General features: G+C 44.5%; 1 protein-coding gene and 1 long non-coding RNA gene across 2 annotated transcripts in view; one reads left to right on the top strand and one right to left on the bottom strand.

The window, feature by feature from the left end:
- Positions 1-5966, bottom strand: part of LOC120410048 — a 34597-nt gene extending 28631 nt beyond the window's left edge. Inside the window, exon 1 of the long non-coding RNA XR_005601979.1 lies at positions 5797-5966. This is a non-coding gene — a long non-coding RNA (uncharacterized LOC120410048). The remainder of the gene's footprint in view (positions 1-5796) is intronic.
- The window catches only part of RHOJ (ras homolog family member J), a 61216-nt gene continuing 52049 nt past the window's right edge, over positions 5920-15086 (top strand). Inside the window, exon 1 of the mRNA XM_010396262.4 lies at positions 5920-6841. Coding sequence (XP_010394564.1) covers positions 6664-6841 — 178 coding nt within the window. The 5' untranslated portion in view covers positions 5920-6663. The remainder of the gene's footprint in view (positions 6842-15086) is intronic.

A 15086-nucleotide genomic window follows, 5' to 3' on the forward strand; every position in this document is an offset into this window, starting at 1 on the left:
TTCCCAGCAGTCCACCATCTGCAGAGGCAAATGCCATTTTGAGATGCAGAAGAGGCATAGATGAGGTTTCTCTTTGTTTAACCTCCTGCTGTACTGCTCAACATAAAATAAATGTAATTTAGGAAAAAAATCTCTATGGAAAACACCGTAGGTAGGGAGAAAGAAATTGCCTGAAGTGACGGTTTTTTTCTGCTATGCTAATCCCAGGCTGAATGCTTACCTAAGTCCACTTCTCCCCACTGTGATAGGGAGAGGTAAACAGCTTTTGTCAGACAGGGAGAAGAGAAGAGAAGAGAAGAGAAGAGAAGAGAAGAGAAGAGAAGAGAAGAGAAGAGAAGAGAAGAGAAGAGAAGAGAAGAGAAGAGAAGAGAAGAGAAAAGAGACAGCCATGCAAGAACAAAACCAGAAAGGAGACAAGGCAGAGGTGACAGCCAGTGATTTTCTGGAAGGAAATGAGAGAACTCTGATGCAAACAGGGTGCAGGTATTCCACTATCCAGAGGGAACTGTCACACCTCCAAGGAAAACTCATCCTCAAAGTCCAAATGCAAATACCTATGAACAGAAAACAGCTGGAAATGCAGACTCTGGATAAGTACCACCAGCTGTGGGGGTGGGTAACACACACAGAGCACTGTCTGCAGTCAGCAATGCAGAATTAACTGTAAGGTAACAGGGAGCACCATCTCATTGAAAACTGCCCTCCCCATTCACAAACATGCAAATACAACATGTGGAGTTCTCATTTTACAGCAGCCCCCTCTGGGAAGCAAGAGGGTTCTCTGAGGGACAGCACATGAAACTTCCTTTGCTTGACCTCCTCTCCCAGAAGTCGCTTGTTTTATTAGCTCATCTTTCCAAAGGGAAATCCAGTGGTACCAACTACATCCATGGCAGCAGCTCAGAGCAGGGAACCCCCCACTGCTGGTGGTGGTGCTGGTAGCAGCTGCCTGGTGGGGTGTGATGGCTGGAGAGAGGCTTGCTCTCTCTCAACAAGCCTCAAAGCTGACTCTCAGCACCTGCCCATCAGCAAGATGGCTCTAAAAAGGGTTCACACAGACCAGAGCACTTCCACCCCTCCTGTGGTCACTGTTAAACTATCATATTTTTTCTCCTGAATTTGCTGCTTCTGCTTTTCAGTATATCAAATTCACTTGAGGTCTCAATGAGCACTTCACTGGTGTGGGAGGCTGATGAATGGGGTTGACAGAAAGAAAGGGGAAGAGAGGATGGAGGGAATAAGGATAAAATGCCCTCATTTAATTAAGTCTTAGCACAATGCAGAGGGCCATCCAGGCAACCCTAGAACAAACAGGAGCCACCCCAATATCTAAGACTAGAGGTGAGAGATATGGTGACTGTGGGGATGTCTTAAAGTTCCAAATATTTTTTACTGCAAAAGGCTGGCTCTTACAACAACATAGTCCAGGCAAGGTCCTGAATTTGATGGCCAGGGAAACTTGGTTTTGAACAGCACAGTGATAGTTAAGCTTAATATAGTTCTGCTATGTTCAGTCCAATACCAACAAAATCCCTGCTCTAAAAAACTCAAAATCTAAACAGATTAGACAAAGGATAAGAAAAATGTGAGAAAATTTGCCTGAAATCAATTTACAGTTCAGTAGTAGTGCCAGAAACTTCATTTCTTCATCAACACTGGTAGGTGGAAGGAGAGTGGCTGAATGTGTCTATTTCTAGCAGCAAGACATGGGGAGAAAAGCTTCACAGCAGTGTTGTCACCTTCAAATCCCCCACCCTGGGGAGCTTCTTAAGGGTGAGAATGTAGATACAGATCTGCTTGGTTTAGGCCAGGAGAGGATTTAGGAGAACAAGACCTAAGAAAGAGTAAGACCCCCTTAAAATCAGTCAGGTCTGGTGAGGAAAACAGTTAATGCAGAACATTGCTCCCACTGTCAAGCTTTAAACTCATAAGATTGCACAAAGTTAGACCACTGCATTTCAGAAGGCACTGGAAAAATGTGGGAATGGCAGGCTGGCCATGGTAAGAGAGCAAGGAGAGCATGACAGAGCATCATATCCCTTTTTTCTCCCTGTAAGCCTGCAGAGAAATACAGAATAGCGTTAATTGGCCAAGATACTGCTAATTGCAGAGCTAATTAAAAAGTCCTGCAAGGACTTTATGTCCTGCAGATCTTCTCACCTAACTTTTTTGCACCAGCCTTGAACTTGCTAATCCCCAAGGAAGCAGTGCCAGGCACCCCCTGTCCAACCTGAACATGAAGCTGGCGCATCCCCACAGCACATGGGAGTTGGAGATAACTTGCAGTCTTAGGAATAGATCAGCTGCCAGTAAATTCATTAATTAACAAAAGGTCAGAGGCACTTCATCTAGAGCAGAGTTTGCTTGAGAAACTTTGCTGGGAAGTGCCTCAGGTGACATCTTCACTCCACAGTGCTCACAGCACCTGCCCCTGTCTGTTTGTGCCGTGGTGCCCTTGGCTAGAAGCTTTTAAAATCAGTGGGAAACAAACTGGGCTGGGTGCCTGAGAGCCACACACACTTAAACAAGATTTCCAAGCGTTCAGACTTGTTGGCTTTACCTTTTTTTTTTTTTGCTTCAGCCATGTCTTTCCAAAATGTGGCTCGTAACCAGCCTGCTCTTACTTTTGTGGATTTGTGAGATGGTAATGACTGAAATCTTAGGAAAAAATCTGACCAATTCTAACCTGATTAGTGAAATAGCAAAAAAAAAGCCCTGGATCTAGACTAAATCATTAGACCTTCTGACCTTTGCTAATGATTACCAATAACTCTGTGACTTCCAGTCTGGGGCTTGAAGGCAGCTCTGTTGTTCAGAAGTGTTCTTAGAGGAGCTGGAACTTGTACAGCAGTGCAGAAGGGTCTGTTTTAACTTATAGAATTGCCACTTGCCATTTGCAGGTCAACAGATCTTCTGTAAAATGCAACAGCATTGCCTCAAGCTTTGCCAGATGAGAGGTCTGGCCTGTTAATTCACACAGCAAAACCAGAGCCAACTTGACAAGTAAAAGATACAACCCCAGAGTAGCAGAGGGGTTAACACTCTCTCAGTCCCCCGAGTAAAGTGGTGTAAAACAATGTGATCAAACTTCGCTGAATCTAAACCAGCTCTTAAAATGTTTTGATCCAGCTGATCTAAATGGTGCCAAACTAAATTAAAGTCATGAGATTAAAAAAACATGTGGTTTTAGTCTGGATACAATTCTTATTTTATAACTTTATCATAACTCCTCTAAAGCTGCACATATCACCTGTACAGGTAAAGCAAACTTGTAGCACTGAGTTTGAGTTTTGCAGGTCAGATGTCAGCCTTCTTCACCTTCAAGATAAACTCCTCCTGTTGGTTTATTCCAGGCCATCCATCAGTTAGGCTCTAGCTTCATGGCTGCACTTCCCTTACTCACACTGAGCGATGTAAGGCTGATGCATCTTAACTAAAACTGGTTCCCCACAAAGTGTCCTGTGCATCAGAGCTCAGAATTGGGAGGGTCTGCAAAGACCTAAGAAATTCAGGAAGAATTTCTCCATTGAAAGGATAGTGCAGCATTGGAAAGGGCTGCCCAGGGAGGTGGTGGAACACCCATGGAAGTGTTCAAGAAGTGATTGGATGTGGCACTCAGTGCTGTGATTTAGTTGACATATGATAATGAAGCAAAAGTTGGACTCGATCTTGGACAGTTTTTCCAACCTTAATGATTCTGGGATTCTCTGATTCTATGATCCTCCAGTTCAGCCCTTGATAGCATGAGAAAACCTTTACATTTTGGAAGATCCTTTTTAAAAAGGGGAAGAGCAAATAAAGTCACTTAAACCCTCTAGAAAAACAGCAAGGAAATTTCATCATTCAACCTCCTGCAAAAAAGTGGAGGTGGGCACAGTCCTGCTGAGTCTTGCCCAGCTTTTTGATCAGGAAGGAATGATCCACGGGGATTTTATTGCAGGCCTAAATGTGGCCCAAGTAGCATTAAATCTTGCCTTAACTGGAGGTTGTCTGGTGTTTGAAAAGCTTGCAGATAGATTATGCTTGTGTAAAATAGGAAGCAAGATAGCTTTTGCTTTTGTCTGATAGAGGCAGTGGGGAGCTGAACCATGAATTGGTGGAATGTTTTTCTTCCTCAGGCTCTGCAGTTCCCTTGCAACAGCATGCACCTATATATTTGGCAAACTTTCCCCACAGGGTCACCAGGCTGGTAAGCAAATGCACAGAGGGTGTCAGGGTGCTGGTACCTACTCAGCTGCACAGTCACCAAACAGAGCACAGGCTTGGAGTTTGACCTCAATTACAACCAGAAATAAGCTTAAAGAATAAATCCCTTTAACATGTGCTGCACCTCAGGATGACCCAGCCAGGCTGCTGATGGTGGAAATGATCAGCAGAGCTAATGCTTGGAGAATGGGGGTTCTGATGCCCAGAGCTCACAAGTTTTCTTGGATGAAGCTCAGCCTTGGGCCGCAGTTTGAAGCTAAGAGGATGCACCTGATCTCCTAACTCTGGGAAACACCTTAGTGATGCCCCTGATGGCAGGTGTCCTGCTGGGCCTAACACTGCCTGATAAGATCTCTGTTATCAGCAGGCGGGGGGGGATGAATAAGGTGAAGATAAAGGGGCACAAATTACTGAATGACTAAGACTCCTGCTTAGAGACAGCAAAAAAGAGAGGAGCTCCCTGGAGCTCTCCAGATAAACCTTGTTCACCCTTGCTCATATGTTTTATCCGTTTCCCATTCCTGGAAGTGTTCAAGGTCAGGCTGGATGATGCTGGGAGCAAGCTGGGCTAGTGGAAGGTGTCCCATGGCAGGGGGATTAGACCTAGATGATATTTGAGGACCCTTCTGACCCAAACTGTTACAGGATTCTATAATTCTACCACCTCCTGGGAAAGGGGTCCAGAGCTGACCCAGTACAGATCATTGAAGAGCTCTGACAGACTCCTAGCCTGTCCAGGGGAGGTTGCAGGTGGGTCTGCCATGCCCCTTCACCACAAGAAAAGGACACACATTTTGGGACCACAGAGTTTCATTATTATGACTGTGTTTGTCTTTATTCATGCAGTTTGGGGCTAAAAGACTTCCTTTCTAAGGCTGTGTTGGTCTTTGCACTTCCAGGTGTGCACTGCCCCAAGCTTGTGTACTTTTGGGCATTTATCTCTCACCAGGTGTGAGCAGGGTAGGGGAAGCGTTTATCACCAGTGGAGTGCCAGCAGGGGGGTGTTTCCCCCTCTCAAAGCCTTCGAGCCTCGTGGAAGGGAAATGCAGCCAGCAGGATGTGCTGGGCTGCTGCACTGGGGTTTCTGTTAATGTCTGGCTCGTTTCTGCTGGAAATTGCAAAATCTTTCCTGTGCAAGGAGCGGGAAGTTTTGCTCTTCGTGTACATGCAGATTGTTGTGTATTTAAATGGGGAGAAGGCTTAGGAGGCACGTGAAGCACCAGAACAAACCAGAGGAGGGGGCAGGAATCATGCAGTTCAAAGCTAGTTTTTCACAGACTACTGTGCAGGGGGTTGTTTGTTTAATTTTTAAATTTCTCTAACTCTTAATTCCACTTTATTCTATCTGTGTTTACGTATTTACATTAGGAGGGGGAAATCTGTCTCTCTTGGGGAGAGGGTGGAAAGGGGGGGACGAGGGGAAATGCAAGAGAAACTTTCTGAGTGTGTGAACTGAAAAATCAGTTATTTATTCTTTACAGCAAATACTTTAAAGAGCTATAGAGATAAAAAGTTGACATTATCTAGCCACTATACCTCCTCTGTTCTTCTCCACCTCCCCCTTTCCCTTTCCCAAATGGGAGAAAATACCTATTTGAGATGAGAGGAGGTCGTGCCTGGGATCAGCAGACATCGCTGGGACAGGGGCAGAGCTCGCAGCCTCCCCGTGCCCCGCCTGGCCGTGTGTGTCCACACTCCCGTATTCCGTATTCTCCCAAATCCTCCTCGCCGGTCCCGGTGCCGGCAGCCCGGAGAGCAGCTGGAGCGCGGGATGGAGCAGGGAGCCTAAAAAACTTCATTCTGCAGGGGGACCTCTAGTGTTTTCCTTTCTCCATGTCCTGGCAGAGTTCCTCCAAAGTACAAATACACACAGAGCTCCCATTGTTTGCAGCCCTTCACAAGCCCACTGATCCTAATATGGAATTCAGCAGGAAACCCATGATTTCCTGACACACAGCAAGCTGGAGAAAGAAAGGAAAAACTCCATTAAAAACCTCCAGACTCTCCTCCATGTTAGAAATGAAATGGAAAATGGAGTGGATTTAACAGGAGTCCCCGATTCCTGCGGCCAGGCTGGAGGAAGGGAGACGCGGATCGAAGCCGCAGGCTGCTGATATTTTTGAAGTCGCAATAAAGACTGAGAACGGTCGGGCAGGATGAGGATTTCCTGACTGGGACAAACGAAAAAGGACAGATCACTTTTTATTTTACGATATTCCTCTCCATGTGTTTAATTTATTCACCTCGATGATCCTCTTGACTGATCTGGTAACTGTTAGAAGCGGCTGTGACAGCCTGGAAACATTAGTATGATTTCCTGAGTTTGAGATTTGCTGCTCCCCCCCACCCCCCTCCTTCTCCAAACTCAGGAAAAGTCAATACAATCGCACTTCATTTTTCCTTCATGTGCACTTGGAAGTCCTGGGAGCAGCAAGAGCAGCGGCAGCAGCAGCAAGAATGAACTGCAAGGAGGAAAATGACAACTGCACTGACGGCAGCAGGAGTAACACCAAGAAGATGCTAAAATGCGTGGTGGTTGGGGATGGTGCAGTTGGGAAAACCTGTTTGCTGATGAGCTACGCCAATGATGCCTTCCCAGAGGAGTATGTCCCCACTGTGTTTGACCACTATGCAGGTAAGGAAGCGCTTTAAAAGAAATTAATCGAGAGCTGCAGGACAGCCAGGTGGGAGGTGAAGGAAGCTTGAGGAGAGGACAGTTCAAAAGGGATGCATGGGTTACTTCTCGTCCAGGAGTGTCATTCAGGCCTGGATGGTTGCCAGGCAGCTTAGATGGCAGCTCATAAAACTGGGGCAATGCAGGATTTATTCAGAGAACTTATTTGTTTGCTTCTGATTTTTGTCTTGTTTTTGGCGAATAAAAAGCATTAGGGGTGCAGTTAAATCTACTGTGTTTTGGGACAACAAATATAATTCAGCCTCTATCAATTTGTATTCTTGGTTAGTTTTTGAAGTTCTGAACTTTGCAGTCTGCAGTTAGGAAGACTATATATATGTATACATAAAAATATATGCTATCACTATCTTGTCCCTTGTGGCAAATGATGCATAAATTACAATATTTATATCCTATTTAAGGAATAATCTTTGAGAATATATCCTATTTAAGGATTGATCTTTGAGAAAACCAGCATAGTCGTCTTCCAAACTGTCAGTATGTAACTCTCCTTTCAGAGACATTTGTTACTCCATCTATAAATAGATTTTAATACTACAACTAGATGGTAGTGAAACGCAGAAGTGGTGATTGATTTGAATACTTTATAGTAGGGGTATCTGTAGTATAAGAAAAAAATACAAACATAATCAAGATCATCAATGATATTCTGCATTGCTGTGCAGAACAGACCTACAGATTATTACAATATTCACAGGCCTCTTTCTATAGCAATTACTGACTTTATCCAGCTGTGTCCAAAGTTATCACGGAGATGTTTCATAGGCTAAAACTGGTGTTCAAACATCTGCTTAAATTTTACTATCCCAAATTCTACTGTTTTTCTTCTCACAGTGCTCCTTTGGCTTATGGGGTTTTTTTACAAGATCCCTGACACACAGATTCTAGAAGCACTGCAAAACTCATTGCTTATCTTGCAGCAGCAGTTGGAGTTTCCCTCATTCTCTCCCCACCTCCTTAAAAACTGAATTTTCATGGCATAGCTTATCATAGATTTGGTATTCTGTAATGGGAAAAATCCCTGCTTGCATTCTGGCTCCATGTCAGGTTTAGCAGATGAACTGGCCAAACAAGAAAGCTGTGTAATTGCAGAATCTGATTCATGGAAATGTGAAGACCTTTTCCTCCACAAGAGTGGGCAGCGTCACTTCTAATGCAAGCAGCTCTCACTTTCCTCCTCCCTTCCCAGCAGAGAGATTGAGTGATCACTCTGGAAAAAAACATTTCCCCAGACAAGATACAGGGCAGAATATTGCCTGTTGGAAACATGTACTGCCATGAGCCAAAATCCCTAAGGGCTGCCTGATATTGCAACAGCACCCACTTTCCCATGATAACTTCAGATCTGCTCATCCCTCACAAAATGCTGGTCCCAGCACCCCCTGCCCTTCTCCCACTCTCTTCCTTGCCCCACAAATACCTCTGCCTATGGAAAAAGCCATCCAACAGCTGGTGCCAGACCATGTGGGCATCAGTCTTGGTGGTTTTGGTGTGAGCCTGGGGGCACACACATGTCCATGGGGGCTGTGCACACACAAGGGCACTGATGCCAGCCAGGCAGGCTGGCACTTGGTGGGGGCACTACTCTGAGCTTCTCCTCCCTATCCAGCTAAAGGCGACTCCCAGGGACTTGCTTTGATTCCCTTTCCTCTGTCAGAGTGGTGGAAATTGCCAGTGGGCTCAAAATTTACTGAGGGGATATGAGGGCTAAGAGAAGGATGGGAAGATGAAGGAACATAATCCTGATTTCCTTGGGGTAAAAGGAGTATGCAGGCACTTTTATATTGAGCCTCATTTTCAGGGTTTGAAGATTTAGCCTCTAAAATATCTCCAGCTATTTTTATCTGTCTTCTTAACTACTATAGCGCATAAATATAAACTAAAAGTATTTTCAATGAGAAAAGTCATAAAGATAAGGGGGAAAAAATAGCTCTGTATATGAACATGCTATTCTGAGACAATCCCTGTCCAGCGGCAGTGGTAAAAACTAGCATTGATCAAAAATTGAATTTCAGTTTTTTGAGGATCCTATCATTTATTAAGCTGATTTCACTACAAAATTGCAGGGTTCCAACAACAGCACAGGCCGCACAGCACTGGGATGGGAAAGCTGCATACATGGGCAGATCATGGAGGGTGTAGGAGTCTCTGGAAAATGCCATTTGAATTTACCCCAGGGAGCTGGTTTGTCTACCCCTGCTCTTGTCACTGCTGAAAACAACTGTTTCAACAGTTGAAAACAAGCTGAAAACATCGGATTCAATGGTTCATTTCTGTGCTGGAAATGCTCAAAAGCAATTAATTGCTGCAGATGTTTGTAAAGCTTCACTTTCCATGGAAGGTTTTCCACCCAGGCATTATTACCAGCAGTGGTGTGTTAGCAAGGGCTTCCTCTTGCCTCACCAGGTCACAGCCTGGTTGTGAGTCCCGGGGCATTTACCAATTTACTTCTTTCTAATGGAAAATGTAGGGGGTGGGGAGGGGAAGCATTAAAACCCGAGGATTCCAGTGGTGATCTCAGAGCAGTTTCTCACTGCCACGACTCCAGCAACTCGGGGGAGACAGTGATGCTCTCCAGCCCAGCTTTGGGAAAAGCTCCAGCTGCACCAGTGCCGTGGCCAAGGCGTTAACTGTTCATGGCCCTGAAGCACCAGCTCTGTGCACTTGCCCTGCTGCATCTCATCTCCTTCCTTCCTTCCCTGGTCAGCTGCTCGTGGAGCAGGCGAAGCAGGTGGATGTAGAAACAGGAGTGGTCCAGGGGAAGAAAACAGCTGAGCTCCAGCAGAATTAGATCAGCACAGTGCTTATTTCAGTGCCTTTCACATGAAAGAGCTTGAAACCACTTTATAAAAGTTCAGCCCAACCTGCCTCTAAGAAAATCAAAGGCAGTAGCTGAATGTCACCCAGGGAAGGAGCAGATATGCCTGCAGATAGCTCACACAGCATTTACAACTTGTATGCGGTGGTGCCTGGCACAAAAAGCTCTTGGTGGCTCACCACGTGTGCAGCTGCACTGTACAAAAGTCCAGACCAGTTATTAGCTCCACACCAGTAATACTCTGCCACAGATTTCACCCACAGTCCACAAAACTGAATTTCTTCAGGGCCTGTTGCCAGGGTTGGGATGTGATGGGTGTAGAGTAGGATCAGCGCAATGCCAGACAGATGGGGAGGGCAAATTTGTTTCTTGGATGTGAAAATGGTTTCTTTCGTTGGATGCCTGAAGTTTATGAGTCTGGTTATTTCTCAAGGCATTTTGAAGAGGTTTTGCTGGAGGCCAGAGCCCTAAGTACATTTCCTTGCTTTGGTGAATTTCCAAGTCCTTTACTGGAAGTGTTTAGCCACAAGGCAAATGGCTGTTTCTAGGGCAGGAGAACCAAAGTGCTATCCCGGCGACAAACAGGATATTGCTGGCAATAACTGTAACAATGGGGACTGTTTGGATAGTGAGTAGATGCTTTAACATGCTGGTTCCATTCCGTCTTTTGAACATCAAATGCTGGTTTTCCATGAGCAAAGGTCTCTCAGCCAGGGTGACTTGTATTGTGCCTAGCTATGTGAGGTTACAAATGTTTATTTAGGGCTGAGGTTGGACCAACAAAAAAATTCAATTCAACTACTAGCAGAGTTGGTTTAATAGTACCAAAGTTAGCTGGCTTGCTCTGTGAAATACAGAAGAAAAATGTGTTTATTTGTTACTTAGGCAGCCACTGAGCATCCAATTTTATATTTATGAAGCCTGAAAACACAGCAATTTTTAGCATGAAATTTATTCGCCCTAAAATTTATATTCAGGCTTCCTGGAGAGGTGATGGATGCCCCAGGCTCTCAGTGTTTAATAGGCATTTGCATAATGCCCTTAATGATGTGCTGTAATTTTTGGTCAGCCCTGAAATGGTCAAGATGATCACTGTAAGCCCCATCCAATTGAAACTACTTTATTCCATTCTATTCTATTCTATTCCATTCCATTCCATTCTATTCTATTCTATTCTATTCCATTCCATTCCATTCTATTCTATTCTATCCCATGCCATTCCATTCCATTCCATTCCAAAAGTGCATTTCTTGTAAGTAAAAAAACCTCTCCATGCTTAAGGAGCAGTAACAATGGCATGCAACTAACTTGGCCCACTGTGCAGACAGAGGTGATTGGACTCATTAGATGGCTGAAGTCTGAGGGGAAGAGGGTTGTGAGTCAAACTCAACTCTAGTTCAGGCATAGAACAGAGATGAATACTATACAAACAGCTTTAGGAGCCAAAGTTGCATCTTTGGTAAATGAGAGAGGTCAATCCCTCCAATGGAGAGCTGCAAAGCATCTGCAAAAAGTAGATGGTGTAAATATGTCCCTCCCTCCCTTCGTGTGTCGGCACAAACTGGTGAACATTTATAAATAGTGAACCCATTTGAAAAAAATTAGCATTGGCATGTGATCAGCTAATTAATAGCATACAGAATAGCTCAGCCCTGGCTGGGGCTCTGTAAATTAAAAGCAATATAGAAGAAGAGAGACATTACTTACTGTTAGGAGACACATTTTTTGTTCTTCAGTGGTGATTCAATGTAATCTGTCTGACTTTGCACTGAAGTGGGCTGGAGCATCACCAGTCTGACGGAGCAGTGATCCCAACCGTGCTGGCCAGACAAGCCATGCAAGAAGGGAGAGTCTCCTGCTCTGTCATTTTTAGTAGCATAGGAGCAGTACTACTGCTCTTGCCCAGAGCAGGCAGCTTGTACCTGTGCAAATCCGCAGATAGGCTGCCTGTATGTCACAGCACTGACCCAAATCCCTGCTCCTCGTGTCCTCCCATGAAAGAGAGGAGTTGGAAGTGGGCTATCCGTGATCCTGGGACTGCCCATGGCTGGTTGCTCTCTGTCCTGGGGCAGGCAGGAGCACCCAAGGGAGACAGGTCAAGCACCAGGCAGCTCTGCCTTGTAGCCTTTCCCCACAGGGCAGGAGCCACCAGCCAAGACATGGCAGAAAGCCAGTGGGAACCCTAACATCCCAAATTTCTCCAGCTACAGGCATGAGAGGACATCTGTCCACACTTTTGGTGTGCTAGCCATTTTTAATTGATTGCTAATGCACACTGGTTTCAACCCATCCTTGCTTGCCACCCTGCATATGTGATAACTTAAGCCCCAGAGCATCACTTTTTTTTCCCTGTGGAAACTCCAACAGGAAGAGACTGCCCAAGCAGATTTGCAATTTCTGCATGGGTGCTGCCGTGGGAGTCTTCACACTACCACATTCTTGAGACAGTTGTCTCCTATAAACAGTCTTGGTAGCACATTAGAGAAACTCTTCATACAATGTTTGGGGTCATTAAACTGAAATAGATATAAATAGCACTGAAAGAGAGCTGTAATGTTTATTTGCATGGATATTTGCAGTGGGGTTTTTTTCCTTTTAATGTTCATCCAATTTTGATCACACAGATTTGAACTTTATCCTTGAGACAAGAAACCATTGACTCTTTTAAGATCTGGCTCTTTAAACTGGCAGCCACTGAACAGTTATGTTCATTTTGCCTCTCAGGAGCTGAAAAGACTTCTCTGCCAATCTTCCTGGCCTCATCCAGAATAAACCAGGGATCTCAATGAAATGTTCAAGGCATGACAACACAACAGAAACCCACCAGTGCAATTCAAAGGTTTTCACGGCTGGATTTTTTGAGGATGAATTTTACAGAACCACTAATTCTCAGTCTCCCCACAGAAGATTTAATTCTGTGTCCTGAGTCACATAAGTCAGAGGTGATGTAGTGATCCTCAGGCTTTTTCACATCCAGGAAGCCTGAATAGTCTTTATACCAAAAAGATGCCTTTTGCCTGAATCACCATAGTTACTCCACACTCATTTGAGAGGCTCCACGTACACCCCTAAGCATCTTAGGGCTTTTTCCTTCTGAAGGTGTTTTCAGTATGCAAAGACCCGAGATAACTATCGCTGCTATCTCTTCCTCACACACATCCCTGTATTGTCCTGTGGCTGCACAATCCACTTGAAGCCCATGGAGACAGAGGTGTGTGCTTTGGCTTTCTGTTTCTCAGGGCAGATGGTTTCTGCAGCAGTGCTCTGAGCGCTCTGGTGACAAAGTCGCCATTGTCCCCTGCCCCTACAGCTGTGACTGGAGATGAGCCTGCAGCACCTGAGCTGCTTCTTACCTTTGCCTCTGGCTCTGTTATGCAGCTTCTCTTAGTACTGCTGCCTCTCCTGGTTTGATTTTACACAGCCCAGGAGCTGCAGCAGCTCAATGCAGAGAGCTGATTCCTCTAGCCCGTGTCAGCAGCCAGCGGATGTCCTTGTGCATCAAGCACAGCAGGGGACAACACTGCACCATGAATGACATTGGCAGTCTGAAAGCTGGGTGTAGAGAGTAAGCAAACTACAGTGCACATCATGAAGGACAGTGCCAGGAATTAGAGGAGTAGATGAAGCAGCCATGTTGCTTTATCCAGATTTATCCAGCCTAAATTCCACCTAAGCCCCACTGTCTATTCTTTTGTATTAGATACGTGGTGCTTGAAGGGCAAGAGGAATCACGAAGAATACTAAACAAGGAGTTAGACCATTTGAATGTGTGGTGGTGGTTTGGATGTACAATGATGGGATTTTTCTTAAGGTCAGCCACAGGCCTGAGGGAATGGATTGGAAAGATGGAAAAGTCAAATGGCTTAAAAAGAAATATTTCTTTGCATGGTATGTGATTAACCCAGGGAACTTATCACTGTATAAAAGTTCTTGAGGACAAAATTTTAACAAGGTTTGCAAAAAAGGGGGTTGAACCATGTATGAGGGTGGTTGAGTGCTGTCATAAGCTAATGAAAAAGACTTCTGCAAGAAATGAGCTGGCACACCCTTCTGTTAGAGTTCAGGGCAAGACCTAAATTTGCTCTGGTGAATGGCATATTACCTTAAAGCTGCTCACTGCCATGTCAGAGATGAAGATGCTGGTTTGTGAGTTTGGCCCAGCCTAGCACCCTTATGCTCAGAGCTTTAGAAAAGAACTTTTTGGAGTGATTATTCTGATACATGGATGGGCAAACAGATTTTGAAATTTTGCTTACGCAGCAATGGACTGCTGCAAAGAGACATGGAGGGATTTGAAAAAATGACCCTTTTCTTCTCCACTACTCCAAGACAGTCAGGTCTAATCTTTCCCTCCCTTTGTAATCCGTGTAGCATTGCAGGAGGTAACATCAGCTGAAAAGACCAAAAATGAAACTGTGGCCTCTGGCCCTTGAAGGACAATCTCTACAGCTTGAACTAAATCACATCCACTATCTCAAAATCAATAATTGACTGAGTACGTGTGGCCAAGCCACCCACATGAGGGGGCAAAGCCACTTTATGGGTGGTGCCAGACCAAGCAGCCAAGCAGATGCTTCACAGCAGAAGATGCTCCACATGTAGAAAAGAAAAACAAAAATTTAGCGGACAAGTCTAAGCAACCCAAATTCCCAGACATGTAAGAACTTCATTTCTGCCAGATGTGGCAGTGTTTTCATTAAGTCGTCATTGCAATGGCTGTTACTGATTAAACCAATGCAAAGTACCTCCACTAAAACTTGCTTCTCATTTTCTGCTCTCTTGATAAACGTTGATACTTTGATGTCTGCACTACTGATACACATTGTGGCTGCTCTGCATCACTGAGTTTATTTTGCCATGCAGGCAGTGTCTTTCCTATGTTCTAACTTTCCAGTTGTTATGGCCAGACCTAATGACATCATGGAAATGGCGAGGGATGAGGAAGAGCAAACATATTTCCTTCAATTGTTCTGTTCAGACAAAGTCATTAAACAGTAATGACATCTCCTGTCAAATTATTATTTATCTTTGCAATGAAAAAATCCAAGTTATTATATTTTTCATTTGCTTTTAAGAGTGACCATTTGCCATTCCCCAGTTATATTGTTCTTGTACCTCAACCTATGGGTCTTCCACCTAAGCCAGGGAATATGTTACTAAAGAATGTAAGTTTTACGAATTGTCATCCCATGTTTTATGCCAAGGGGGAGTGAATGAATGAATTCTTAACTGGGTTATTTAACTAGTATTCATCTCCCTTTTCCACCCAAATAGTACCAGGAAAAATGAGTTTTAAGGTAATGTCTAATAATTAAAAGATTACAAAAAATGTTGATTTACCTTATTTAATATCTAACATTATTTGCA

The sequence above is a fragment of the Corvus cornix genome, chromosome 5 (genome assembly GCF_000738735.6).
Source record: "Corvus cornix cornix isolate S_Up_H32 chromosome 5, ASM73873v5, whole genome shotgun sequence".
NCBI lineage: Eukaryota > Metazoa > Chordata > Aves > Passeriformes > Corvidae > Corvus > Corvus cornix.